Below are 26,334 nucleotides of genomic sequence, written 5' to 3'. Positions count from 1 at the left end.
GCATCTTTACAGAGCGCAATGTCATCAGAAAACATAATAGTCCATGGGGACTCCTGATCCTTGTTGTAACCCCACCTCAACCTTGAACACATCTGTCACTCCTACTCCAGACCTCAATGCTGTGACACTGCCCTCATACATATCCTGAGGTGCTTTCACATACTTCTCTGCACTTCCTGAATTTCTCATAAAAAACCACAGCTTCTCTCAAGGCACCTTGTCATATCCTTTCTCACGAAGTTCACGAAGACACAGTGCAGCTCCTTCTGACCTTCTGGGTACTTATCCATCAACTGCTGCACATTAATCATCACTGCTCTCTTTAATCTTGCTTCCAGTGTACCTCTCCACTCATCAGGCATCCTCTGCCATTCCAATAATGTATTAAACAGTCCGGTAAAAAAATCCATTGCCACCTCTCCTAAACACCTCCATGCTTCTTCATGCAACATCTCACATTTTCCCATTCATCAGGCCTTCAGAAGACTCATTCCATTTGCCCTGCTTGTGAGTACATTTGCATTAATAATTCTTTATCGCCCTAACCTACTGAACGTTTTTACCAGCTACTTAGCCTTAGTGTCCAGTCTCTCATATCAAACTCCCCATATAAAGACCTTCGATTTCCTCTTAACTCCTCCCTGAACTGGATAAAAATCAAGTTATTAGGGCTGGTCAATATACTATAAACATTTAATAAAATAAAATAAAATTGAAAGCATTCACTATACTTATCCTTATCCAATGTAAATGGTCATGTAAATAAAGAAAACACATTGAATGACAAGGTGTGTCCAAACCTTTCACCTGTACTGTATACTAAATGCACAAATATACTATTATATTACTGCTACTTGAAGTGATTGTCACATGTCATACACAGCAGCACAGCACACGGTGCACACAGTGAAATTTGTCCTCTGCATTTAACCATCACCCTGAGTGAGCAGTGGGCAGCCATGACAGGCGCCCGGGGAGCAGTGTGTGGGGACGGTGCTTTGCTCAGTGGCACCTTGGCGGATCGGGATTCGAAACGGCAACCTTCTGATTACGGGGCCGCTTCCTTAACCGCTAGGCCACCACTGCCCCTACTTGTCTGCTACTTGTTTGTCTGGTCAACTCAACCTGAACTGTATTATGGGTTGGTGCACAATGACCTTTGTCATGTTGTTGTGTTGTGTGGTACAGTGTATTTTAAATTTATTTGACACCCTGTGAGTCCCCGAAGCTTCGCAATCTCATCTCTATGTACTTAACAATAAAGTTCACGTTGGCTTTGACTTCACTATATATATGTTTAGTGTTAATTATCATGGATATTTGTTTTATATATAATTTATAACATTTTCAAAAGTGACATTTTGTTTTGCTCTATAACAAAGTGCCAGCGCACTACCAAGCACAACCAAAATCTCCAACAGGCCTTTAAATCAATCAATAAATAAAAAAAATCACTTCAATTGCAGAAGGGTGAAAGAAATCTTACCTCGCAGAACTATGTCACTATGCTGAAACAGTCCCCCTCCAGAAGACTGGTGTAGAACTTTAGAATGTTAGGGTGGTGAAGCTGAGAGAGGAGCTTTGCCTTTTGGGTAGCTTGCACTGATTCATTTGGCTTGCGGTCTCCAACAGGGATTTCTTTGAGGACTTTGCTGTGATAAAAAGAATAAGCTTTAAATAGTTACAGGGACAGTCCCCCCTGGAGACACTCAGGGTTAAGTGTCTTGCTCAGGGACACAATGGTAGTAAGTGGGATTTGAACCTGGGTCTTCTGGTTCATAGGCGAGTGTGTTACCTATTAGGCTACTACCACCCCGCATTTTTTAAATTTTCATATTACAGATCCCAAAAGCTTCTGTTCTTTTTTGTGAGGAAACAAATTAAAGCAAAGTGTGCACACAATCGCAAAAGGTCACTTTGTTCAATAGGGCATAGGAAAGCCTCGAGATTAGTTAATGTAATCTCTAACCCTTCATGCCTGCACATCTTGTTTACACTAAGGAATCCAATTTCCTTTAGTCTGAAGCCTCTGAAGATAGTGTGTGATCAGATGTAAACCAATGGCTTTCACGCCTCACAAGTGAGTGCTGAAAATCCTGCTCCCAGACACTTGGCTCTATGCTTGGGTAAAATGGGCTTAAAAGATTTGTGTTTCATGTCAAATTATTGTCTTCACAATATGAATTCATGCAGTCTGCTCATACAGAGAATATACACGGCTCAAAAAATAAAGGGAACACTTAAACAACACAATGTAACTTCAAGTCAATCACACTTCTGTGAAATCAAAATGTCATTGTAAAGCGCAGCACACCATGACACAACAAAATGTGTCCTCTGCATTTAACTCATCACCCTGAGTGAGCAGTGGGCAGCCATGACAGGTGCCCGGGGAGCAGTGGGGATGGTGCTTTGCTCAGTGACACCTCAGTGGCTCCTCAGCGGGTCGGGATTTGAACCGGCAACCTGTTCTGCAGCCTGACTGACATTAGGTACCAAGATGAGATAGATCATTTTTGTGTGGTTTTGTTGTCAGCACATTCAACTATGTAAAGAGCAAATTAATAATTCAGATCTATGATGTCTTGTTTTTTGTGTTCCCTTAATTTTTGAGCAGTGTATAAAGAATCACTACACATAATGAAATATTCTTGTTCTTCTATTATTACTGCTGAGTTTAAAAACTAAAAGCAGAATTTAAAAAGTGGTAAGCAATTAGGGCTGGCAAATTGATTGAAGGTGTGAGTGACTGGTGTGTGTGCAGCTTAGGGTGGGATGGCGCCCCGTTCTGGATGAGTCCATGCCCCGTACAAATGTTGTAGTCAAGACTGCCTAAACCAAAGACCAAGACACTGGCGAGACTTGAGGGTACCAAGAACATACATACATACTCAGATCAAAAAGGAGTCAGTGTAAAACTCATTAAATCATGTTATCTTTTCAATTATTGTCCATATGTTTATCATTTATAACTCCCAGATTTGTCATACAATGAGGCCTGATGGAAAATAATATTCCCAGCAATACTCTCCTATAACTTCGTCATGGGGAAGAGATGGGATGTACCAGAAAAATTTTCATATTAAGTCTCTTATACCAGGGACAGAGGCCTCGGGTAAGCTTTGGATATGGCTATGTAATGAAACCTTGCTTTGAATTGAAGACAATGGACATTTGGCTGTAAAATGTTATCTGATACTCTTAAATACATTTTCATCTAGTGTCAAAATTAACATTAGTGCGTGTCACGATAGTGGGAAGGTGAATGAAGAGCAGGGGCAGGACATCTCAAAATGAAAGGGATTTATTATAAAAAATAAGGAAGTTAAAAGCAGGCACTATGGCCATCAAAAGGGATCATAAAGGGAACAAAAACTGACCCGAAGGCGTGTGTCCAGAACGACAGGAGCAAAACAAACACAAGGGTAAGTAATGTCCACATTAGTGCAGCAGTCCTGTCCTGCTGCCATTTCCTTCCTTTTACAGGGCCCTAAGCAGCATCAGCGGCATGTGATTAGGGCTCTGTTGTCAGACTGATTGGCACTGACTGAGTGCCCAGCAGCGGTTCACTGGTCACAGTTAGTGACTGCTGGTTCACAGTTAGTGACTTAACAAAGGGTAGTGTATAGAGACCCTAAAGTACCGTGAACTATAAAAAAATTATTTAATACAAGTTATTTAAGATTATTTTATCTAAATTAATTTATATCTCTAATTACATAAGATACACATCTCATATTGGAGAGGAGTTATATTTTTCGATTTGGAATGTCATGTAATGAAATTATTGCTGCTCTTGCACATAGACACGGGATTCTAATAACCCAGACTCATTTTCTGTGGATACTAAAAGATAACAAGCTCAGTCGACAGAACGACTATGCAGAGAAAGGACAACAACAACACAACATTTATTTCTTATATAGCCCAAAATCACATACAGTATGTCTCAATGGGCTTTGACAGGCCCTACAGTTGACACCCCCCACACTTGACCCTTCTGCACACAAGGAAAAACTCCACACAAAAAAAAAACTCTAGGAGAGAGAAAAAAAAGAGAGGAAGAAAGGAGGCTCGCTTACAGCTCCTCAGTTCTGCCACACCCAGATAAATGTCGGTAACCACTCTTATGAGACCAGGACATTAAATATACCAAACATTACTGCTTTCATGTAATACAAAATCAAATAATAAAGGGACCACAGGGGCTTGGACCAGTCTGCTTGGTTCCTCTGCTTGGTGGCGAGTCAGTCTGCATCATAACCAGTGCAGAGACCTAACTCTGCTCACAGCATAGTGTTGTGTACATTTAAAGGAGAACTACCAGTATATATGACTTCCACAACCCATACTCAACAAAAATATATTTCTCAATATAATATGTGACAATATATTTTGTGAGTATTCATATACTGTGAATTGTATAGTAATATATGTTTATATGTTCTATAATAATAGATTTTATATGTAAGCAAAATATTAAATAATCTATGGAAATACAGAACGTATTGCCGTTTTCATATATTGAATTAATACATTGTTATACTATTTAATATATTATTATATATACTGAAAAATACTGCAAATACTAAATTAAATTAGATTATATATTGAAAAAGGCATTGCAAATATATGTATTGAAATATATTTACCAATGTATTGCAACATAAATTCTAGTATATAGAATATACATTTGTTTCATAAGAGAAGGTTTGGGGAAAATGCATGGTTATAAATGGATGTTCACAAAGTGCAGAGAAAATGGCCAAAGAGTTATTAGGGATAATATTTTTCCATTTCATGGTACTTCATGGGGCTACATACTAGTGATCTAGCTGCTTCCAAAAAAACAAAATATCTCTCCAAAAATACAAAATACTGCTCAGCCCACCCTGTCATCTCCTCGCTCTGCGGCAAAAAGCGAGCACACCTTGCTAATGGGCAATAGAAAACCATGCACGTGTGCATTTAAGACCAAGACAAAACCAAGACCAATTAGCTGTCATGATGCGGTCCGGAAGGGGCAACTCCGGATCCAGAGTTTCATGTTCGTCCTGTGCTATTATGTTTCCTGATTGTTTTCACCTGTGTATGATTGTATAAAGCTGCCCTGTTCATGTCTGTTCGACGTCGGGTCGTTGTTACTTGATGTTTCCCTTGTCCTGTTCACCATCTACTAAATCCCTGTTTCGTGACATTGTGTGTATGCGTCCTCATTTCTTGTCATGTCCAGTCATTGTGACATGCGCTTCGAGACCAAGACAAGGCAGAGACCCCAAAAAACACCAGTCTCAAGAACTACAACACTACCCTGTTATGGATTGTCAATGAGACTGAGTGAGTGCCATTTTGCCTTGCTCTCTCAGCAATTGTATCCACAAAGTGCGAGTACACTACCACGCTCACATATAGATTCTTGATCAGAAGTCAGATTAGAGGTGTGGACTACAATTTGGTTAAGCAATCATCACATAACCCTCAGAGTTTTTTTTAACATAATTCTTCTCAATCATTTTAACATTTTTAACATAATCTGCCTTTTTACAAACAAATAAATATTTACTGCAATATCATCCAGTAAGTTTCCACCTGGTTTCTAAATGAGGGTTGTGAAGGCAGCAGGTTCAGCTGATCTGACAGACAGCTCTTACAGCAACAATCTAGAGCCACTGAGGGATTCCAAGGTTCTCTGTAGACAACCGGGAGATGTAATCTCTCCAGTGGTTCCCGGGCCTTCCCCGAAGAAAAAAAAACAATAATGACCTTTCGGGTATTTTTATGACACGCACAAAGCACACCAGCTTGCTCCTCTCAGCTTTGAGGCTCTCCTCGTGTTAAAGTGTCCATGCATCATATCTGTAATTGTCTTAGGACAGTAAATTATTTTTGTTTAATTGGGTCTAATGTTTTTTGTCATTTATTATATGAACATATAAAATGTTCATGATTCATAGGCTGATAAGGGTGTAAATTACACATGTGAAAAGTGATTGGACTGTTATGTAGGCGGTAATTGGTCACATGCTCAGCGTTTGGGTGAGAGGGTGTGCTGCATTGTGGGTCTTCAGAGAGCATGGACCAGGGAGAGGAAAATCAGCCCCAGCATGGATCTGCATGTGGTCCAAAGGGCGCGCACGGTGTCAATGTTTATTTCGTCTGATGTAATGTTGTTTACATGCTTATATGAACAACGTGTGTTCATAAAATGTTAATAGTTTAGTATGGACAATGAGAAACGGACAATCATTTATGTACTTCAAACTACTAAGAAACTTGTTCTTGTTCATTGCCCACAGGTCAGGACCATAGGCGACTCTAGTTTTTACAATTTGCTCTCTCTTCACCACTACAGATCAGTGAAGCTCCTGCAAAACTGTTTATCTGATCCACATATCAATCTCAAGATTGCCTTTTCCTTTATTTGAGAATAAACCACCCTGCAACTCATACTGCATTCACACAGGTACAAGACATATATGCAGCAATGCCCCAGACACTCTGTAGTTCTGCAGAACCCCCAAACCAAATGCTGAGGGACATGGTCAAGGCCACGAAGCACATGTAGACTGGATTGTCATACTTCCATGGCCCTTCACAATTGTGCAAGCGAGATAAATTGGTCTATTGTTGTAAGAAGTTCTCACTAATATAGTAGCTGTATTATTCTCACAAAGCCAATCCTTCTCAAAATATCCTAACAGTTCACTTGGGTCTTCCAGGTCTGACCTGCATTCATCCCATGCAACTAATATAACTCATCACCAGTTGGTGATTGGTTGACAGCTCTTCCTTTCTGTTCACCTGAGAGTCCAGACTATTAGGCCTCAAGTCAGATGAAACAACATTTAAAATGATCATTTTAGCCTAGGGAGCTCTTGTGATGGTTCTTCTTTTAAGATTGTTTTTGCTTATCTCCACAACCCTTTTATTGGCAAAGGCCATTGACTCAATGTGTAACTCATACTATTAGTATTGCATACCATTAATTAAGCCCCATTACTCTATGTCTCAGATCAATGACACAGATCATGAAAGACACCTAGTGACAGAAAATATTATATGATCTTATAGCCATGCTGAAGCCCTTTATGTTACTGATTGGTGAACTTGACATTGCTGCACATATTGCAATGTGATTAGTAACCACATCAAATATACTGAACCATCCCTAAGCCCTCTTCTTCAATCCATATTAGGTACAAATAGCCATAATAATCAGAGCTATTATTTAAATAATTTTGCCATCTGAGAAAATCATATCAGCAAGATGAGTTTTAAACATATTCCTGTCCCAATTTGAAATCCTTCTGGGAGCTAATCAACTGGCAGCACCATAAATTAAAGCACCTCTGGCACTGAGGATCTTTGCTAAATTGGTCTTCAGGTCACTGTGAAGAGCTGAACTTTATTCAGTTTCTGAAGTTTTATTTGAGCCTTTAGCATTATTACAGTACGATTTATGTATGTATGAATTAATACACCAACTAAGATCTCATTTTTCATTTGGAGTGAATAATGGTTCCTTTCCAATATCTATAGCATAAGCCTGCTGAATTTATAGCTAACATAATTAACCTAGAGTTGATCTTTTGTTAATATCATGACTAGAATTCGCCATTTCCTTTATCAGAGTAACAATAGTGGGATAATGCTGTGTTTCCCAATCTTTGTCCTGGAGGAACATCTGCCAATGTGGCAGTGGTGGCCTAGCAGTTAAGGAAGCGGCCCCTATTAGAAGATTGTTCGAATCCCAATCTGCCAAATTGCCACTGAGGTGCCACTGAGCAAAGCACCATCCCCACACACTGCTCCCCAGTCATGGCTGCCCACTGTTCACTCAGGGTGTTGGGTTAAATGCAGAGGACACATTTCACTGTGTGCACCATGTGCTGGGCTGCTGTGTATCACATGTAACAATCACTTCACTTTAGTAAGTTTCCAATCCAACTCACATTCAACCTGGCATCACAGAAATGCTTGAGCCTAATTAAGGTGATGTTGGCGTGAAGACATTCCTCCAGGACCAGATTTGGGAAACACTGGGTAAATGCATCTGAATGAGAATGACAGTAGACATGGGGTCACATGGTGGCATGGCAGTTAGCCATGTGGAAAGTTACTCACACCTCCAATGTTGTGAGTTTGAATCCGGTAAAGCTGTGAGTATGTGTGTGGGTACGACCTAGTGGATGTCAAGTCAGGCCAAGATAAATCATTTTAAACATCACCAGTGGCATTCATTAATTCTAAGCAAACTAAGCAAAGCACCGTCCCCACACACTGCTCCCCAGGCGGCTGTCATGGTTGCCCACTGCTCACCAAGGGTGATGGTTTAAAGTGCAGGACACATTTCATTGTGTCACCATGTGCTGTGCCGCACAGTGTCACAATGACAATCACTTCACTTTCACAACTTTTGTGGAGTTACATGGAGTTTTTAATAAAAATCCCTCATGGCTACCAGCAATGGAGCAAGCATAAGACAGAGACATCAGTTTTTTGTTTACATGCATTTTAACCTAGCCTTCATCATACTGTAATTAAAGGACAGGTGTAAACAGGTGCATGAACAGGTGTCAATTATGGTATGAAGACTTAGGTTGATAAGACTTTTGGGACTGAGCAAGGAAAAACATGTAAAATTCCCATTTTCAATGTCAAATTGTGGATTTACAAAGCTGTGTAGTGCTTATTGGCTGACCATGCCAAGAATGATGGGAATCAGAGGTTGTAAGATATTGTAAGATCATTTAGCTCAGATATTTTTGTCTCCTCTCAATTTGCAGTTCATCTAATTTTGTAACAATCACATGAAGTCCAAGGTCAGTTTGTAGATGTTGAACATCATGCAAATTACCAAAAAAATAGGTAGGTAGACCTTTAGAGCCAGAAAATGTATTAAAAGATGTTTCTGTTTCCATCACTCACAAATTAGGATATACTGTATGGGGCTAGAGGTACAAGACAACACTACAGTGCCACCATCAGCCTGATTGTTCAGATTGACTGTTTTATTTTTTCAAGACCTGAGCAGAGAAGGGCGGTTCTCAGCCATGTATGGAGAATAGATCAGACTAGAGGACTTTTGTATGGGTAGGAATCAGAGAGAATTGTGCAATGCAATGTATTATAAGTAAGTTGTTCACGATAATAACTTGCAATTAACATTACTGTCAATTCTGCAATAACTGCTTTAAAGCAGAACTGTTGTCAATAATATGATCATGATATGTTTATAACTGAAGATAAAAACTTTGTAGCAATACAGGAGGTTTATAACATTACAGTTGCAAAATTCACTTCAGCACAACCATCAACACTATGCTTCCCTAAGTATTGGGGGTTCTGTACCATTGAGTTTTGAGTTCTGTACCATTGCATTATGCTTAGACAATAGGGTTCAAGCATGGTTGGACATTTGATGAAGGCCTTCATCAAAACACAAAAACAACTTCTATAGTTTAACCTCTTTAAACTATATATAAAATGCAAAAAAACGATCAAATGCACATCAATATTCAGTCTCAATATCATCATGGAGCAACTCAGGGTTAAGTGTCTTGCTCAGGGACACAAAGGTAGTAAGTGGGGTTTGATCCTGGGCCTTCTGGTTCTTCACTGACTGTGTTACCCACTGAGCTACTACCACCCTCTGTATGTTCTGTAAGTGTTTTTGGTATGCAGCGGTTAGTACCCACCAAAATAAGTTCAAGGTGGGAACAGGTTCTTGGATGTGCTCAGTGAGGAAAAATACTTGCTAGAAAAGCATCTAAACATACCAATGTTTTCTACCAATAAGGCTATGTGACAGTTAGTAAAGTAAAGTGATTGTCACTTGGGATACACAACAGCACAGCACACGTTGCACACAGTGAGATTTGTCCTCTGCATTTAACCCATCACCCTGAGTGAGCAGTGGGCAGCCATGACAGGCGCCCGGGGACCAGTGTGTGGGGACGGTGCTTTGCTCAGTGGGACCTCAATGGTGATTCGAACCGGCAACCTTCTGATTACTGGGCCGCTTCCTTATCCGCTAGGCCACCACTTAATCCGCTAGGCCACCACTTAAGTTATGAGACGGGACCATCATGATTTTTTCCCACTGATGCTTCCCACAGATCTGGGAATTTTTTGGAGTCAATTTTTGCAGAGCACCTGGCCAGGTCAAGTGCTAAATTTCTTATGCCAATCTCAAGTCGGTTCTAAAGCAGACTCAGAACCACTGTTCTTTCACATTTCTTTTATTTTTCTTTTAGGAATTTATGCCATTTTTCAGAGCGACTTACAATCAGTAGTAACAGGGACAGTTTTGCTCAGGGATGCGGTGTTAGTAAGTGGGACCACCACTGCCCCCAATACAGGATTATCTTTCAGAAGTGGGAGTAGGAGTAGTAGAAGTCCAACATACATACACTCATTTGGGACCTTTAAAGTAGTTATTACTTGGCTCAAGCAAAGTAATAGTAAGTATAAAGAGTGTTTTTTGCATGATTTACACTGAACCAGTTTCTGAAGTCTCTATACTGCTGAACCAACCTATTATTTAAAACCCAGGAAAGCCCTAGATCTGTCTCAGAGTAAAAGGGCAGTGTGGGATCATAAAAGTGAAACAAAGTGAGCAAAGAGAACAGAAGACGCACACATGAAATAGAGCTGGACAAATAGGAGAGGTAAAAATAACAATTTCTGCTGAGCCCCTCAGGTTAGTGAGCGGGAGACAGATAGTAGAAACCCTACACCTGGATCGCCAAGGAAGCTTGTGTTCAGTGTGTGTATATTAAATCATAAATCACTCTTGAAAGGTTTTCCAGGGAAATGTAGTTTATAGCAGCAGTACATACAACATAAAATATAAGAAGATGTATAAAGCTATATAGGAAATGCACTAAATAAAATGTATGTATAAAATATACAATTTTCTTAATATTGAACATAAAAACAGCAGCAATCACACCAGCTTCCTGTTGGACTGTAAATGAGTTATGACATAGTCGTTTGCCGTGTGGTGGGAAAAGCCGGATCCCGGACCGGAGTAACCCCCATTTCGGACCGGATCGTGACACAAAGGAGTTTTTAAGTCTGTTAGGGTGTCACTGAGCAGGCTCCTCTGGTTGTTTATGACAGTGTGCAGGAGGTGCCAGAGATTTTCCATAATGTTCACAGTGACCAGATGCCAAACACAGAGCCCTCGTGATAAGTTTTTCTAGCCTTAATTAGTCCTTTTTTTGTTCTGCTCCCCACAAACAGAAGAGGATGCTGGCAACCACAGATTGGTAGAACATTGACAGGAGCTTCCTGCAGATGTTTGTAAGACTACAGCTTCCTTGGGAAGTTGTGTCTGCTTTGGCCCTTTCCTCATCAGACTCCTGTTCTCCTCTTCCTGGTCATCCCTGATGCATCTCATGATGGCCATGTTGGCCACAAAGAAGTGATGTTCTTCAGGATGACATACTGCAGTCTGCTGGTGAAGTAGTTGGTGATCCAGGCATCCAGACAGGGGTCAACCGCATCCTGAACAGTTTCTCCTAGAACAGACAGTCCTCCTGCTTCTACTACGTCTCCTGATATGTCTGAGAATTTTTTATTAAATATGAAAAAGTGCATTGAAATCACAAGAGGAAGTGCACAATTGATGCAAGGTAGGGTGTAAGCAGTTTGAAAGAGTCTTCAAAACTTTCTTGAGGACAAAGAAGACCTGTTTTGCCTTGAGTAGTCTCTGGAGGAGACTGCAAATTTTAAACCATCCTGTGTTTACCCTATGTATGACTATTTCATATTATTAGCATTAAAATAGCATTTATTGCCATCCTTTAACATCACAATTAAATAGCCTGTCATAAACAGTAATGAACTTTCTCCAGAGATGGGGGATTGTTAATATATGGCAAATAGGCCAAGCAATTAATCTTGATCTTGACAGAAATAACACTCATTAGATTCTATTTGACATTCTATTTGACATTTTCACTCTCTTCAATATGATTTGGTATAAACGCCTAGTCAATAATTCAGCGTGTGAGTATTGCACAAGGATGATTGCACAAGAATGATTGAATAATAAGTCCGAAAAAACTATGTGAATGTGGGCACTTATCAAGGTGAAAAAGAGATGAAGATAACTTGTACTTTAGTAGTTGTTTATACTGCATCAAACATCATGAATGAAAGAAAACGAAGAGCACAAGATCATTAATGTTCTTGTTAGAGGTTAAGGGTTAATATTCAGAACCCTGGAGAGATTTTGGGCAAATTTTAAATGGTCTCAAAGACACAAATATCACACACATGGCAAACAACTGAGGCCTGTTCTGTGAACGCAGTTAAATTAAGTAATTGAAATACATTGAAAAAGAGACTCTGGATTTCCATTTGAATATGTGCTCACGCCACAAAGTACTGACATTTGTCACCCGCAGAGAAACAAAACCGAGCAGGTCAAAGAAAGAATGCTGCAGGGGCATCGGGGACGAAAAAAGCAATCACGGCAGGAAGCTTGATGGAGGATGAGGGACCCGCAGAGACACACAGGGAGACGGAAAAAAGACAAAGCAAGAGACAATGCGCTGGAAGAGAAGAAGGGAAGGATGAGAGACACAGAGCAGGACAGAGAAGGACTGAGTTCCAGGACACAGTGGCATTCAAGGCCAGTGCCAACACTCTGCATGTGGTGGGTCAGGGGGTGCCAGGCACAGCTGAGATGTGGTAACAAGCTGAAGGCTCAGCCTGGCACCTGGGGGCAGAGGAATAAAGACTCCTGGCGTAGCATCACTTGCCCTTAGTATACTGAAGAGAACCGCTCTTCCTAATTGGTTGCCCTTTCTCCTGACTTTTTTACTGTCCACTGCCCTCCTGACACAAACAGAATGATCTTCTTCAATCTAGCGCAAGGGAACGCAGGTGATAGATGCTATTTTCAACGTGCCCACCTAAAAGCAAAACAATACCAAAAAAATTAAGCCGTTTGTGTGTGTATGTGTGTGTGTGTGTGAGTGCGTGGGTGTGCTCACGCCCATGCAAAATGAACAATATATGTATCACTTAACATACAATTGCAAAAGTAATTTTTTTTATTGGAGGACGTGTACATTGTTTCATTTGAATACTTGAATATCTGAGATACTCACACTTTAACAGGAAATGTAATTCACGTATACGTGTTAGACAGTACGAAACAACGTTTCTCCGGAAAAGTGCACGTGTGTGACACTGAGTACAAAAAATGTGCAAATGCTGCTATAAATGTAATAGATATATGCTCTGAGCATAAGTGGAGCAAAGCTCCATCCCCACAAACTGCTCCCCACGTGCCTTTCATGGCTGCCCACTGCTCACCAAGGGTGATGGTTAAAAGCAGAGGACACGTTTCATTGTGTCACCGTGTGCTGTGCTGCAGTGTTTCACTTCGCTTTATTACTTATTAAACATCAATTTTCTAGTGTGTGAATAGACACCATGATATTGTAACAAAGAGCAATGCTGCTATCCACTGGCTGTAGGCAGAACTTCTGTCCTAAATAACCTGGTATGTATGTCAGTATACAGGAACACTCACACACTTACACACACTTACACACACTTACACAGTGCCGAAGCTGCCCCTGCCCATATCTCTTTACACCGACTGTGCCAGGGTTAGACCGTCTGACTTCCAGCTCCCTTTCTGTTCACTGTAAGGAGAGCAATGCGATTTAATCCATTTCTTATTTATTGTTTTTATTTGTATATGATTGTCATATAATTTTAATAAATAAGGCAAATTTGTCCTTTCCTTTGTTCGCCTGAACACCACTCACCTGAAAGTATATTCAAGTTCGTTATCCAGGCGTTGCAGGATTTATTGGTTCCTATGGTAATTAGTCAAATCGGAATATTTACAGTGTCTTAGACGCGCCTATTAACACCGCAATGTTTACTTGTCACAGCGAGTCATATAAAAGCCTTTTCATTCTTTTCTCATACTCTCGGGTAGGGTACAACGTTCTCCGATGTGCCAGTGGCGGCGCTGTTTCCTTTAAACGGATCTGACTCCATTTCCCATGGTCCTCCAAAAGGGACGCGCCCCGTGACGTCATGTCCTAAACATCGCCAGCTTCCTGTTGGACTGTAAATGAGTTATGACATAGTCGTTTGCCGTGTGGTGGGAAAAGCCAGATCCTCCGCGCGTTTGTTGTTTGACGTTCCAAGCTGCCGGTGCGAGGCACGTCGTCGCCGCCGCCGCGATGGAGGCCGTGCCGCGCATGCCGATGATCTGGCTGGATCTGAAGGAGGCTGGGGAGTTCCAGTTTAGCACGTCCGTGAAGCAGGTGAGGGGAAGAGGATGAGTTCAGCAACAGTGTAAAGCACCCTCCGCTTGGGCTGTCCCTCGTTGAATAATTAGTCTCTTGTCCCCAAAAAAAATGTGACACGTCCCGTGTGTGGCGGCGCCGATGGCCACTTCTCGGTTTCCTTGACGGCAGGTTTTGCTAGCGTTGTTGGGCTGTGCTGAGCTAAGCTCCTGCTAGCATTGTTGACATTTTACAGGCAGCCTGTTTGCGCGTTGGCCACGTAGGGACTCTAGTCTCCTCAGGAACCCACAGATTCCCGTCTGATATTTGGCCTGCCGTTTCACTTCCTAATGCCTATATACGAGTACAGAGTCTAATTCGGTCCCGCTGACTTGAGTAATGTGATTATTTGCTTATCTGCTGTGTAGAGACAGGAGGTGTAAATAGGCCGATTTGATGTGCCTGATCAATTGTCTCCCCTCTGTGAAACAACGTTTACTGGGTTACTTCTGGTACTGCAGTGCTCTAGATATATAATTCCAGTATTCTGTTGACCTCATGATCTAGAACATTCTGTCGTTCTGGCCCTGCCCAGTTTTACTGCAAAATCACTTGCAGTACAGTTATAAGTCAGAGTAGAATCAGTGTCTGATCATAATTACCCACATACAGGGTAAAATGTATATTGAATGGGAAGAGGCTACTAGGCTGGTAGTAGCCTAGTAGGTAACACCCAGGTTCAAATCCCACTTATTACCATTGTGTCCCCGAGCAAGACACTTAACCCCAAGTTGCTCCAGGGGGACTGTCCCTGTAACTACTGGTTGTAAGTCGCTGTGGATAAAGGCGTCTGATAAATGCTGTAAATGCTGTAATAGTTCTTACATTCTTGGTTGTTCTCTGTTGCATTAAGGGCCTAGGCTTGGGGGGGCTGTGGTAGCTTTAAAGTCATTTGGAGAGTTTTATGAATAAGTCACTACTCTCGGAGTATTTGTACTAACATAAGATGTTCTTTGCTATTATAATATATTATATTATAAAGTATATTGTTTAAAGTTTATTAATTTTACATAGTCATGTCAGAAAGTGGACCGCAAAAAAGTAAATAGTATAAAGACTATGCTGACAGTATAATATAAAAATACACTATACAAATAAATTATCTGTATTCAAGTGTGTGTGTGTGTGTGTGTGTGTGTGTGTGTAATGTAACATATACACACAGAATATATGTACAGAGTGGAGATATATTGCACATTAAATTGCCATGAAGTCAATGTATATCAGTATGTATGATCAGCCGCGGGGCCATGTTGTAGAGTCTTGACAGTGGTTTGAATGAAGGACCTTCTGAATCTCTCCTTTCCACATCATGGGTGAAGGAGCCTGCCATTGCAGGAGCTGATTTCCAATAGGGACGACAGCTTAGCCACCATTCTCCTGTCACTCATTGTCTCCACTTCTCTCCGAGTCTTTCTGAACATAGGTCCTGTTGAGAAATTCTTAAAAGATAAAGTCACTACACACCCTGGTATTTCATTGGGATTTCATTTTATGCACTGCAAAATCAACTTACATTTTACAGTTCATCCTGAAGAATTATGGGGAGGACCCAGACAACTACAATGAGCAGCTAAAGAAACTTGATCAGCTAAGGCAGGCAAGTTTTTAGAGAAACTATTCTTTTCCCTTTATTTTAATTTGTGTGCAGCCAGTATATGTTATTCAGCATTGTTTTTTCTTTGACAGAGTGCAGTAAACGTGACGCGGGATTTTGAAGGCTGCAGCACACTACGTAAATATTTTGGACAGCTTCATTACCTACAAAGTCGTGTTCCTATGGGACCTGAGCAAGAGGCGGCTGTGCCCATCTCTTGGTAGATATTGACATCTGCTTTTGTCTGTACACACACTCAACCATTGGATTATATGACTGAGATCTGATTGCTTCCTCTCAGGACCGAGATCTTCTCTGGGAAGACTGTTACCCATGATGACATTAGCTATGAACAGGCATGCATTCTCTATAACCTCGGTAAGCTGAAGAGCCAAAAATTGGCTAATTATATCAAATACAATGGCAGCGTTGAAGGCCTAAGGTTGGTATTAGCCTAGTGGGTAACACACCCACCTAAGAAGACCACAAAGTCACAGGTTCAAACCCTACCTACTCCCAGAGCAAGACATTTAACCCTGAGCTACTCCTGGTAAGTATTTACATTTACGCCATTTATCAGACGCCCTTATCCAGAGCGACATACAATCAGTAGTTACAGGGACGGTCCCTCTGGAGCAATTTAGGGTTAAGTGTTTTGCTCAGGGACAAGTGGGTAGTAAGTGGGATATGAACCTTCTGGTTCATAGCCAAGTTTGTTACCCACTAGGCTACTACCACCCTACTTATAATTAGGGTACTCCGTAAGCACTGATATGTCTAGATGTCTTATGGATTGCTCTGGAAATATTGATTTACAAACCTATTATAAATCTTAACTCTGGGTTTCTCTTCGTGTAGGAGCTTTGCACTCTATGTTGGGAGCAATGGACAACAGGGTGTCAGAAGAGGTGTGGACATGGGAATCTATTCATTGGAGTTCTGTTGAGCATACTGTTGACTGTTCCTGACATTTTTCTGATCATTTTTTTTAGGGGATGAAGGTGTCCTGTACACACTTCCAGTGCTCTGCTGGGGCCTTCACCTACCTCAGAGATCACTTCAGCCACAACTTCAGTGTGGACATGAGCCACCAGATCCTCAATCTAAACATTAATCTAATGCTGGTGAAGTTACATTTACTTTCCCTTAACATAATACACAATAAAGTAATCGTGCATACCTTTTTAAATTTGTTCTTCAACACCAGCTGTGCACCACAGTGTTCACAGTATACAAACCACTTTGATATACTGTGGTACACTTTGATGTGTGGTATTGGTGTTCATGTCGTGTTTTGCTTCATTCCAGGGCCAGGCTCAAGAATGTCTTCTTGAGAAATCCATGCTGGACAACCGAAAAAGCTTCCTTGTGGCCAGGATCAGTGCTCAGGTGGTGTATTCATAGTCTTAAATCTGTTTATATCACATATTGTTAACCAGAAATAGCTTTTTGAAGCCCCCAAATTTTTTAAATGTTTTTTTGCAGGTAGTGGATTATTACAAAGAAGCATGTAGAGCACTGGAGAATTCAGAAACTGCGTCCATGTTAGGAAAGATTCAGAAAGATTGGAAGAAACTAGTGCAAATGAAGATCTACTACTTCGCTGCAATTGCTCATGTGAGTTTTTGAGAAGGAACAATACTGGAAGTGTGTACAGCTGCGCCATTGTTTTCTTGTCCTTGCTGTGTCTATTGACTCCTCTTCTTTGTCCACAGCTGCACATGGGCAAACAGGCAGAGGAGCAACAGAAATATGGAGAAAGGGTAATCTTCTCATAAATGTATTTGCTTAGTTAATTAGTCTTTGGTTTCTTTTAAATTCTTGTTTATTGTCTTGTTTCACAGCTGGCTTACCTGCAGAGCTCTCTGGACAAGCTCACTGAGGCTATGAAGTTGGCTAAGGTATCGGTTATAGATACAGCTATGGCAGTAGGCTTTAAGGCAAAAATTGTCCCCTTAACATATTTTTTTTTTTTTTTTTTTTTTTAACAGGGGCAACCTGACAGTGTCCAGGAAGCCCTGAGATTCACCATGGATGTCATTGGAGGAAAGTAAGTGCTTAGCATCATAACTTTCCATCACTGTGTTAATATTTCTATACCTGTCATCGTGGATTCCAGAATCAACTAGCCCCTTAGCTTTTTTTTTATTTTAATTTGTAATTAGCAATGTGTTAAAAATAATACTAGGTCTGCAATATTCAAGCATGATTAATTCATAAGGTAAATATTTAGACTCTCAAGAAGAAGAGCACAGACAACCCCACTCACCATTCACTAAAACATTACTCCTCACAGCACATTAGCAATATAAGATGAAAATGATAAAATAAAGTGTTAATAAAAAATCACCCAATCAACATAGGAATTCTAAACATTTGAGACAAATGTTCAATTTAATAAAATAATTAATGGACCAGGTGTACTTTGGTGGTGACATTTTGTAATCCTTCATTTTGGTTTCTGATTCACATATGAAAATATGTGCTCTGTATTGATTTGATCAACACCATAACACCATTTCAATTACACAACCATTCTTTACAAAATTTCATAGAATGAAACAAGACAATTCATGCTCTTTATAATTACATTATTATTTGTATGTGACTTTTATTTGTCCACCAAATGTGGCTGGTAGGTTTTTTGTCACATTAATATGACAGAATTATGATTCCACAGCTTCTGGTTCTTGCCTTTTTTCTTGTGTATTTTCTACAGGTTTAACTCAGCAAAGAAAGATAATGACTTCATCTACCATGAGACTGTTCCCTCCTTAGAAACACTACCATCTGTCAAAGGTACATCATGCACATTTGACATTTAGCAGGAGTTACTTCGCATCAGTAGTTACAAGGACAGTCGCCAGGGTTAATCGTCTTGCTCAGAGACACAATGGCTGTAGATTGCTTTGATCCTGTCACTTTGAGGTCTTACCCTCTAGGACCGTGATTTCCAACCTGGGGTCCACACCAGAGATTTTATCTGCGCTGATGTTACCAAAATTATTTTTGTAAACATTAAATTTATAAAATCCCAATAACACACCCAATAGGATCATTAAAATTCTTTGTAATCCTGTATACTGTTTAAACCAGAGCTGTAAATCTTGGCCTGTGCCTGGTTGGGTCAGGTTTGTGCTCAATTTCTATTGAGGAGGAGAAGGGGGCTTCAGGAAAAAAATGAGTGGGATCCACTGCTCTGTGCTTCTGTCACATCTGTCATATGTATTGTCAACCAAATGTTGACTGTGTTGAGACTGCTGTTCTATGGGCATCATCTGCAATTTTACTGTTCACAATCACTCACCATAACCACTTAGTCCTCAATTGTAATGCAGTCATATAAATACGTAATTAATGTCTTTCTTCATAAGATCATTTTAATTAGAGGACACTTTTAACTCTTTCTGTGTCTCTCAATAGGAGCACCGCTGGTCAAAGCATTGCCTGTAAACCCAACTGATCCCAGTGTCACGGGTCCCGACATATTCTCAAAACTGGTCCCGATGGCTGCCCATGAGGCCTCCTCTCTTTACAGGTTAGGGGTTTTATATGTCTTTTCTCATGGTTGTTTTAATTGCCTTGCATGGATGGAATTGCCTTGCATGGATAGGACTATCAGACAATACAAAAAGAAAATATGTTATTTATCATTTAGGGATCTGAATGTTCTAAATGTTCTTTTTTTTTTTTTATAATTAGTTCAAGTTGCTCATCAGCCAGGTGGCCCACCAAATTAACTGTTTTTATGCCAATAGAGGGTGTGATTTTTGTTACTTGTCAGTTGAAGATTAATGTGCAAATAAAATTTACCCTGCAAGCGAAGATACACCCAGTAATACAGCTTAAAAATTAAAACTAGTTATATTAGTATGTGAAATAAATAATCGCTCAGCACTGCTTTGTCTTTGGCTTAATTTTATAGTGAAGAGAAGGCCAAGCTGTTGCGGGATGTTATGGCTAAGATTGACAGTAAAAATGAGACTCTGGAGTAAGTATTGAAAGAAAGTTTGACGATAGAATAGTGTCCCTATTTTAATATATGTCGCTTTCATTTTGCAGGCAGTTCATGGACTCTCTGAGTCTAGACCCTGACTCTATAGACAATATGAACATGTACAACAACATCCCAACTGTGTTGATGGAAAAGTGTGCTGCTCTTAGTGTGAGACCAGATACTGTGAAGAACCTTATACAGTCAATGCAGGGTTAGTCACTTGCTCACACTTTCTCACAAAATTGCCTTTGGCACCAAAATACACCTTCCTGTTTTGTCCCTAGTCCTGTCAGGTGTGTTCACTGACGTTGAGTCCTCGTTGCGAGAGATTCGGAGTGTGTTGGAGTCAGATGAGGCTGGGGAGAGGAGCTTGGAGGAGGCTGCTGGGAAGCCGGCAGTGCCAGGCCAACCTTCTGCACTGTCTGAGATTCGTAGAGACCTCGAGAAGTACCTAGAGGCTCATGAAAAAGCCAGCTTCACCAACACTGAACTCCATCGAGCCATGAATCTACACATCAGTAATCTACGCTTGCTGGGAGGACCACTTGAAAATCTAAAAGAGGCACTGCCAAAGCCACAGCTCACTGAAGGTGTGTTTTTTTTTTTTTTACTAGTGTGGTTAATTTAAGAAGAAAAGTACTGTGTGTGTGAGTGATTCATTCATTCATTCACAGATGAGGTTGCTGGTCTCCAGTGCATGAAGAGGATTCTGGGTAAAGTACAAGAGATGCAAGACCAGCGGAGCTCCCTGGAAAAGCAGCTGCGTGAGCTAATCCAGCAGGATGATATCACTGCTGCACTGGTCACCACAGAGCGTGCAGATATGAAGGTGTGACTCCAGATAATAAATAGTGTTGCCAGTGATCTTTCATGTATTTATGAGTTTGTGGTCTTGTTATCCATTTCAGAGAATTTTTGAAGAGCAGCTGAAGAAGTATGAGCAGGTGAAGGTGTATATTGATCAGAACCTTGCTGCCCAAGAGAACATACTAAAAGCCTTGACTGAAGCCAATGTACAGTATGCCTCAGTCCGCAAGATTTTAGCTGAGACTGAACACAAGTAAGCTTGGAATAATCCAGTAATTTCTGTTCTACATTCCATTGTGTTTCTCAACAATTCCTCATCTGCTGTCGTCTGAAGGTGGAACAGCACAGTGCAGACACTGGTGGCCTCCTATGAAGCTTATGAAGACTTAATGAAGAAGTCCCAAGAGGGGAAGGAGTTTTATGAGGATTTGGAGGCCAAGGCATCAAAGCTACTAGAGAGAGCTAAATCTGTCTGTAAATTGAGAGAGGAAGAGCGGCAAGGTTTACTGGAGAGGTGAGGACTATTTATAAAGTCATTTATCTTTGATTGCAACAATGTTAATTGCATCACTGTTTGGCTATAAATTGTATTAATTCATCCTTCAGAGAGCTTCAAAAGAAAACCCCAGCAAGGCCAACAGCTCCCAAGCCCCCTATTCAGAAGAAGGCCTCAGATGTAGACCCCAGCCTTGAAGACCCTGAGCTGGCTCAGCTAACAGCTGCCATCTTAGCCTTGGGTGGTGACCTTCCAGAGGAATTGTGCAGCATGCCTCCAGAATTCAGTCTCCCTCCAACAATGCGTCCACCTGCAGGGGTCAGCACTTCTATGCAATGGCCTGGTGCAGCGCCCATTAGATTTCCCCCAAACCTGCCTTCTCCTCAGCTCTTGGCTCGAATTCCTTGCCTCCCTACACCACTACCAACACAGGGCTTTCCCCACAGTTTGCCTCATGGTCCTCTACCTCAGCAATATTCTCGACTACCCACACCCCAACCCACTGCTTCTCAGACTCCACCTGTATCTGGCTATATCCCTCCAATTTCAAATTCACAGCCCGGACAACCTCCAGCTGGACCTATTCCAATCAGACCCTCCACCACCACTGTGGATAGTGTCCAGACACCCATCCCCAGCAACCCACCCGCCCCTGTTCAGCCTACTCCACACATACCCACTCCTGTCTCTGGTGGGTATGTTCTGCCCCCACAGATGCCTCCTTACCCACAGTACATGGCACAGCCTGGTGTTCCCCAGAGCTTGCCTTCTCAGCTGCAGCACCACCACCTCCCCCGGCCTCCCGCCTCTGGGCAACAACAGCCACACTATCAGGCCTTGCCCAGACCAGGACTTGGACCTCAGGTGCCTCTACAGGCCCAACCCCAGCATCCAGCCTACATAGCTCAGCCTAGACAAGCTGGACCCACCAATCTCCAACAACATTTAATGGGGCAAGTCCCACCTCACATGCATTCAAGTGCACCCCAAGCACCTCATCCACAAACACAGCTCCACCAAAGCTATGCTGTGTCTTCACTGATTCCTGGTTCTCACCCTCCATCACAACCTTTAAGTCCAGTCACCCAGAGCCAGTTGCCTACTCATGTCCCCCATCAACAAATCCCTGGCTCCACACATCAGATGCCTTCTGCTGCCATGTCTAACATACCCCAACCCAAACAACAAGTGCCCATTGTTCCCCAGCCTTATATGGCCCTTGTCAGCCAGCAAATGCACCCATGTCCACATCCACCAATGCCTCATCCTATTCAGCAGATGACCCCTGGTCCACATATGCAAATGCCCATGAGTCCCCAACCTGGAATCCCAAACTCCGCTGCACAGCTGCCACAAGTTCCACAGGCAATACCACCTTCTCACTCTCATATGCCTTTAGCTTCTCAATCAGTACCCCCTTCTCAAACACAAATGCCACCAGTTCCTCAGCCAGTCATGCCTTGCCATCCACAGGTGCCACCAACATCTCAGGCAGTGCCATCGTCGGCACATTCACAGATTCCAGCCATTTCAAAGCAAATGTCTCCTCCGATGCCTTCTGTTTCCCAGCAAGTCCCTCATTCTTCACATGCACAAATGCCATCTCAGCCACTTCACCCTTCAGCATTTCCAGGACAGCCCCTGCAGGGTTCCCTCACTGCTCAGGCTCAAATGCATTCTGCTGTTCAGTTTCCCTCCCAGCCTCCCCTGCACCCTAATGCTTTTACACCACAGCAGCAACCTCATTTGCAAGCACACACACAGCCCCACCCACAGATGCCGCCTCATGTACCCCATCACCCTATTCATATGCCTCAGCAACCTGGACCACCACACCCAGGAGCAGTATGCTATCCAGGGCCTCCATCTGTGGTGACTCACCATGCACCCACAGCTGGTTCCCAGCAAGCTCAGACCCCTTTAACTCCCCAGACTCTGGTCCCTCAGCAGATCCCTGCTTCCACATCTTATGCTGCTCCCCCTCCTGGTGGAAACGCTGCACCTGGAGCCTTGCAGACCTCTGTTCCAGGAGGACCATCAAGTCATCCTCAGAGTATAATACCACCATCTTCTGGAGCATCAGTAGTAGGTCAACAGCCAAACATCCTGCCCTCACCGTCCCCTTCTCCCTCTCCTTCCCCTGGCCCTTCATCTCTTGGTGTTAACCCTCAGAGACCCTCCCCTTCCCTCACCCCAGTGGGAGGAACACAGCACCCTCAGCTCTCCTCCAACTCGTCTTCCTCAGTACCAGCTGTAGACACCCTATTCCAACGTCAGAACTCTAGCACAGATGACCTACTCTCGTCAAGTCCAGAGAGCCAGCACGGGGGCACCAAAGACACTGCAAATGTCCTGTTACCGACTAAAGCTGATCCTCAAGAGGATGGCCAGCGGCGAAAGAAGTCAGAAGGTGTCCGGATAATCGAAGGGGACCCATACCAGTCACCACAGCGTGTCTCACAGCTGTGTGCGGAACTTGAACGGTTCAAGTCAACCGTCCAATCACTGGAGCATCCAACTGGTGATGGGAGTCTGTCAGAACTGGATGCCCATTGGAAGGATTTGCAAGATCAACAGGAGAAGGATGCTCGGCAGCTCTCCATTGCCATAGCTCGGTGCTACACCATGAAGAATCGCCACCAGGACGTAATGCCCTACGACAGCAACCGTGTGGTACTGCAGTCTGGCAAAGATGACTACATCAACGCGAGCTTTATTGAGGACCTCTCACCATACTGTCCTCGACTCATTGCGACTCAGTCTCCACTAACTGGCACAGCGGCTGATTTCTGGCTTATGGTTTATGAGCAGAAGGTCTCTGTGATAGTCATGCTGGTATCTGAACTGGAACTGGAGAAGGTAGCTGTAAACCTACATTTGTATGTACACATCAAAAAGCCTTATAATTGTAGCGTAACCACTGACATTCTTGTCCGTTTCTCTAGCAAAAAGTGCCGCGCTACTTTCCATCAGAAAGAGGCCAGCAGCTCTCCCAGGGCCCAATCACACTGACGCTCACAACACAGAAGACTACACAGACTCACGTGGAACGGATGATCAGCCTCCAGTACCGGGACCAGAGCCTAAAACGCACTGCCATCCACCTGCAGTTCACCTCCTGGCCCGAGCTGTAAGAGGGCACATTACCCAGACACGCAGAACTGGCACCAGGATGATCCAGACCTGAACTTGTCCACACGGTCTCTTTTTACAGAGGGCTGCCTGAAAGCAAGAGCAACCTCATCCACTTCATTCAGGAGGTCCACGGCCATTACTTGCACCAGAGGCCTCTACACACTCCGATTGTCGTGCACTGCAGGTTCAAAGTCTTACGTTTTTTATTTGAGCACGGTCCTTTGCAAGAAACCTCAAGATTTGTGGACTAATCTAGGTTTTGTTGATCTTTTTTTTTTTTTTAGCTCGGGTGTGGGCCGTACTGGTGCCTTTTGCCTGCTTTATGCTGCACTACAGGAGCTTGAGGCTGGAAATGGCATTCCTGACTTGATCCTTCTCGTCCAAAAAATGAGGCAGCAGAGGAAGAACATGCTGCAAGAGAAGGTTGGTACACAAGTGAAGTGCCATGAGTTCCTTAGTATTTTACCAATGGTTGCTGATGTTTTATTGTCCTATACAGCTACACCTGAAATTCTGCTATGAAGCTGTTCTGAAACACGCTGAGCAGGTCCTTCAGCGCCATGGAATCTGCAGCATGCCTAGCACTAAAACAATGAACAGCACAGCGGTGAAGGTAAATGCACTCAGCAGTTCAGTTGACAAGACAAGAATGAAGTATTTTTAAACCATTTTTCCCTTATCCAGCCCTACACATGGCAGGAGTCCCAGGACCTTGTTTTGGGAGGAGACATGCCCATTAGCTCCATCCAGGCCACTGTGGCAAAGCTCAGCATTCGCCCCCAAAATTCCACAGAGTCTGATCCAAATGCCACCCTGGATCCTACTGCTCTAGGGGATGTTCCCCAGCACGAAACTCTTGGTGAATGTTCACCTCCACATGACTTTTCTCCCAGTGAGTCTCAGCCAGCCAGTTACAGTCCTCCACCCACCACATCCACTTCACCAGTAAAAACTCAGTCTCCTCCTCCAACTAAGCAAGACAACGGGCTGGATGTCAATCCCGTGCCCTTGGCAGCCAACAGCCAACTTCCTCCTGACCCGGCGCCAAACACAGCGCCATCCCCGTCATCCTCCTCTCTTGATCTGCTGGCATCTCTGACACCTGAAGCCTTCACGCTAGACCCAACCTGTCGGGGGAAGCAGCGCATTAACAAGCAAAGCTTCCTCCAGCCACAGGAGGGGCAAGGCCTGAAGGGGCCACCGCAGGGAGACGATCCACTCAGCTGCCTGGACCCTCTCTGGACTCTCAACAAGACCTGAACCAGGGACGTCACCCTTTGTGTCTAGCCCCTTTTAATGCATTTAGTCATCTTGGCAGGGAAACTTTCTGATGTGTGTCCCCCCCAGACACACCCCAAGCATGAACACCCCTCACGGCTTTGACAATTATAGTACACCGGGTGCCTGCTATCTTTACATGCCAAAAGCACCCATAAGAGGAGATGGTAACAAGTTGGCTGTTTGCAGGGAGACATCTAGTCATAATGAAAAAGATCTTTGATCAGAGGAGTGAGAGTATTTTGTTCTGGCTCCTCCGTATGGTGTGTTGTTGACGGTTGCACACTTATAGGTACAGTGGTCTGCTGTCTTTGTGTTTAGGGCCAAATTCTAGCTGACGTATGTTATATTTCTTTTTGAAATACTGCTTTTACATTCTGTATCCAGTAATCTCTCCGATTGATTGCTATCAATATAACAGTTCGTTCTTTCTGTTATTAATGTGTAAATAATCATTAAAATGAAATGTACTAGATGTTGTGAGTGGCTTTTCCTGTCAGTGTTGGGGGTTGAATTCTTACATTTACATTTATGGCATTTGGCAGACGCCCTTATCCAGAGCGACTTACAACGCGCTTTCAAGTTACCATCGATGAAGAGATCAATTCCGGTTCACTAGGACCCCCAACTATGAATACATCTGTTTTATTCACTCTGTTGTAGATTCTGTACACAAAGTTCTTAACAAGAAAATTACAAT

General features: G+C 42.6%; 1 protein-coding gene across 1 annotated transcript; it reads left to right on the top strand.

The window, feature by feature from the left end:
• Positions 1–14,086: 14,086 nt before the first annotated feature.
• Positions 14,087–25,616, top strand: ptpn23a (protein tyrosine phosphatase, non-receptor type 23, a). Its single transcript, XM_028981426.1, has 25 exons — positions 14,087–14,303; positions 15,850–15,924; positions 16,014–16,141; positions 16,223–16,299; positions 16,780–16,829; positions 16,914–17,045; positions 17,230–17,310; positions 17,407–17,538; positions 17,637–17,684; positions 17,766–17,822; positions 17,913–17,971; positions 18,641–18,720; positions 19,345–19,459; positions 19,847–19,912; positions 19,984–20,129; positions 20,203–20,508; positions 20,593–20,747; positions 20,827–20,978; positions 21,060–21,239; positions 21,332–24,080; positions 24,167–24,351; positions 24,436–24,540; positions 24,641–24,779; positions 24,856–24,969; positions 25,041–25,616. The coding sequence occupies exons 1-25, from the start codon at positions 14,220–14,222 to the stop codon at positions 25,614–25,616; spliced, it is 5,991 nt and encodes a 1,996-aa protein (XP_028837259.1). The 5' UTR covers positions 14,087–14,219.
• The last annotated feature ends 718 nt before the right edge of the window (positions 25,617–26,334 follow it).

Source organism: Denticeps clupeoides, chromosome 5 (assembly GCF_900700375.1).
Source record: "Denticeps clupeoides chromosome 5, fDenClu1.1, whole genome shotgun sequence".
Classification (NCBI taxonomy): Eukaryota; Metazoa; Chordata; class Actinopteri; order Clupeiformes; family Denticipitidae; genus Denticeps; species Denticeps clupeoides.
This window is presented reverse-complemented; position numbering and strand designations above follow the sequence as displayed.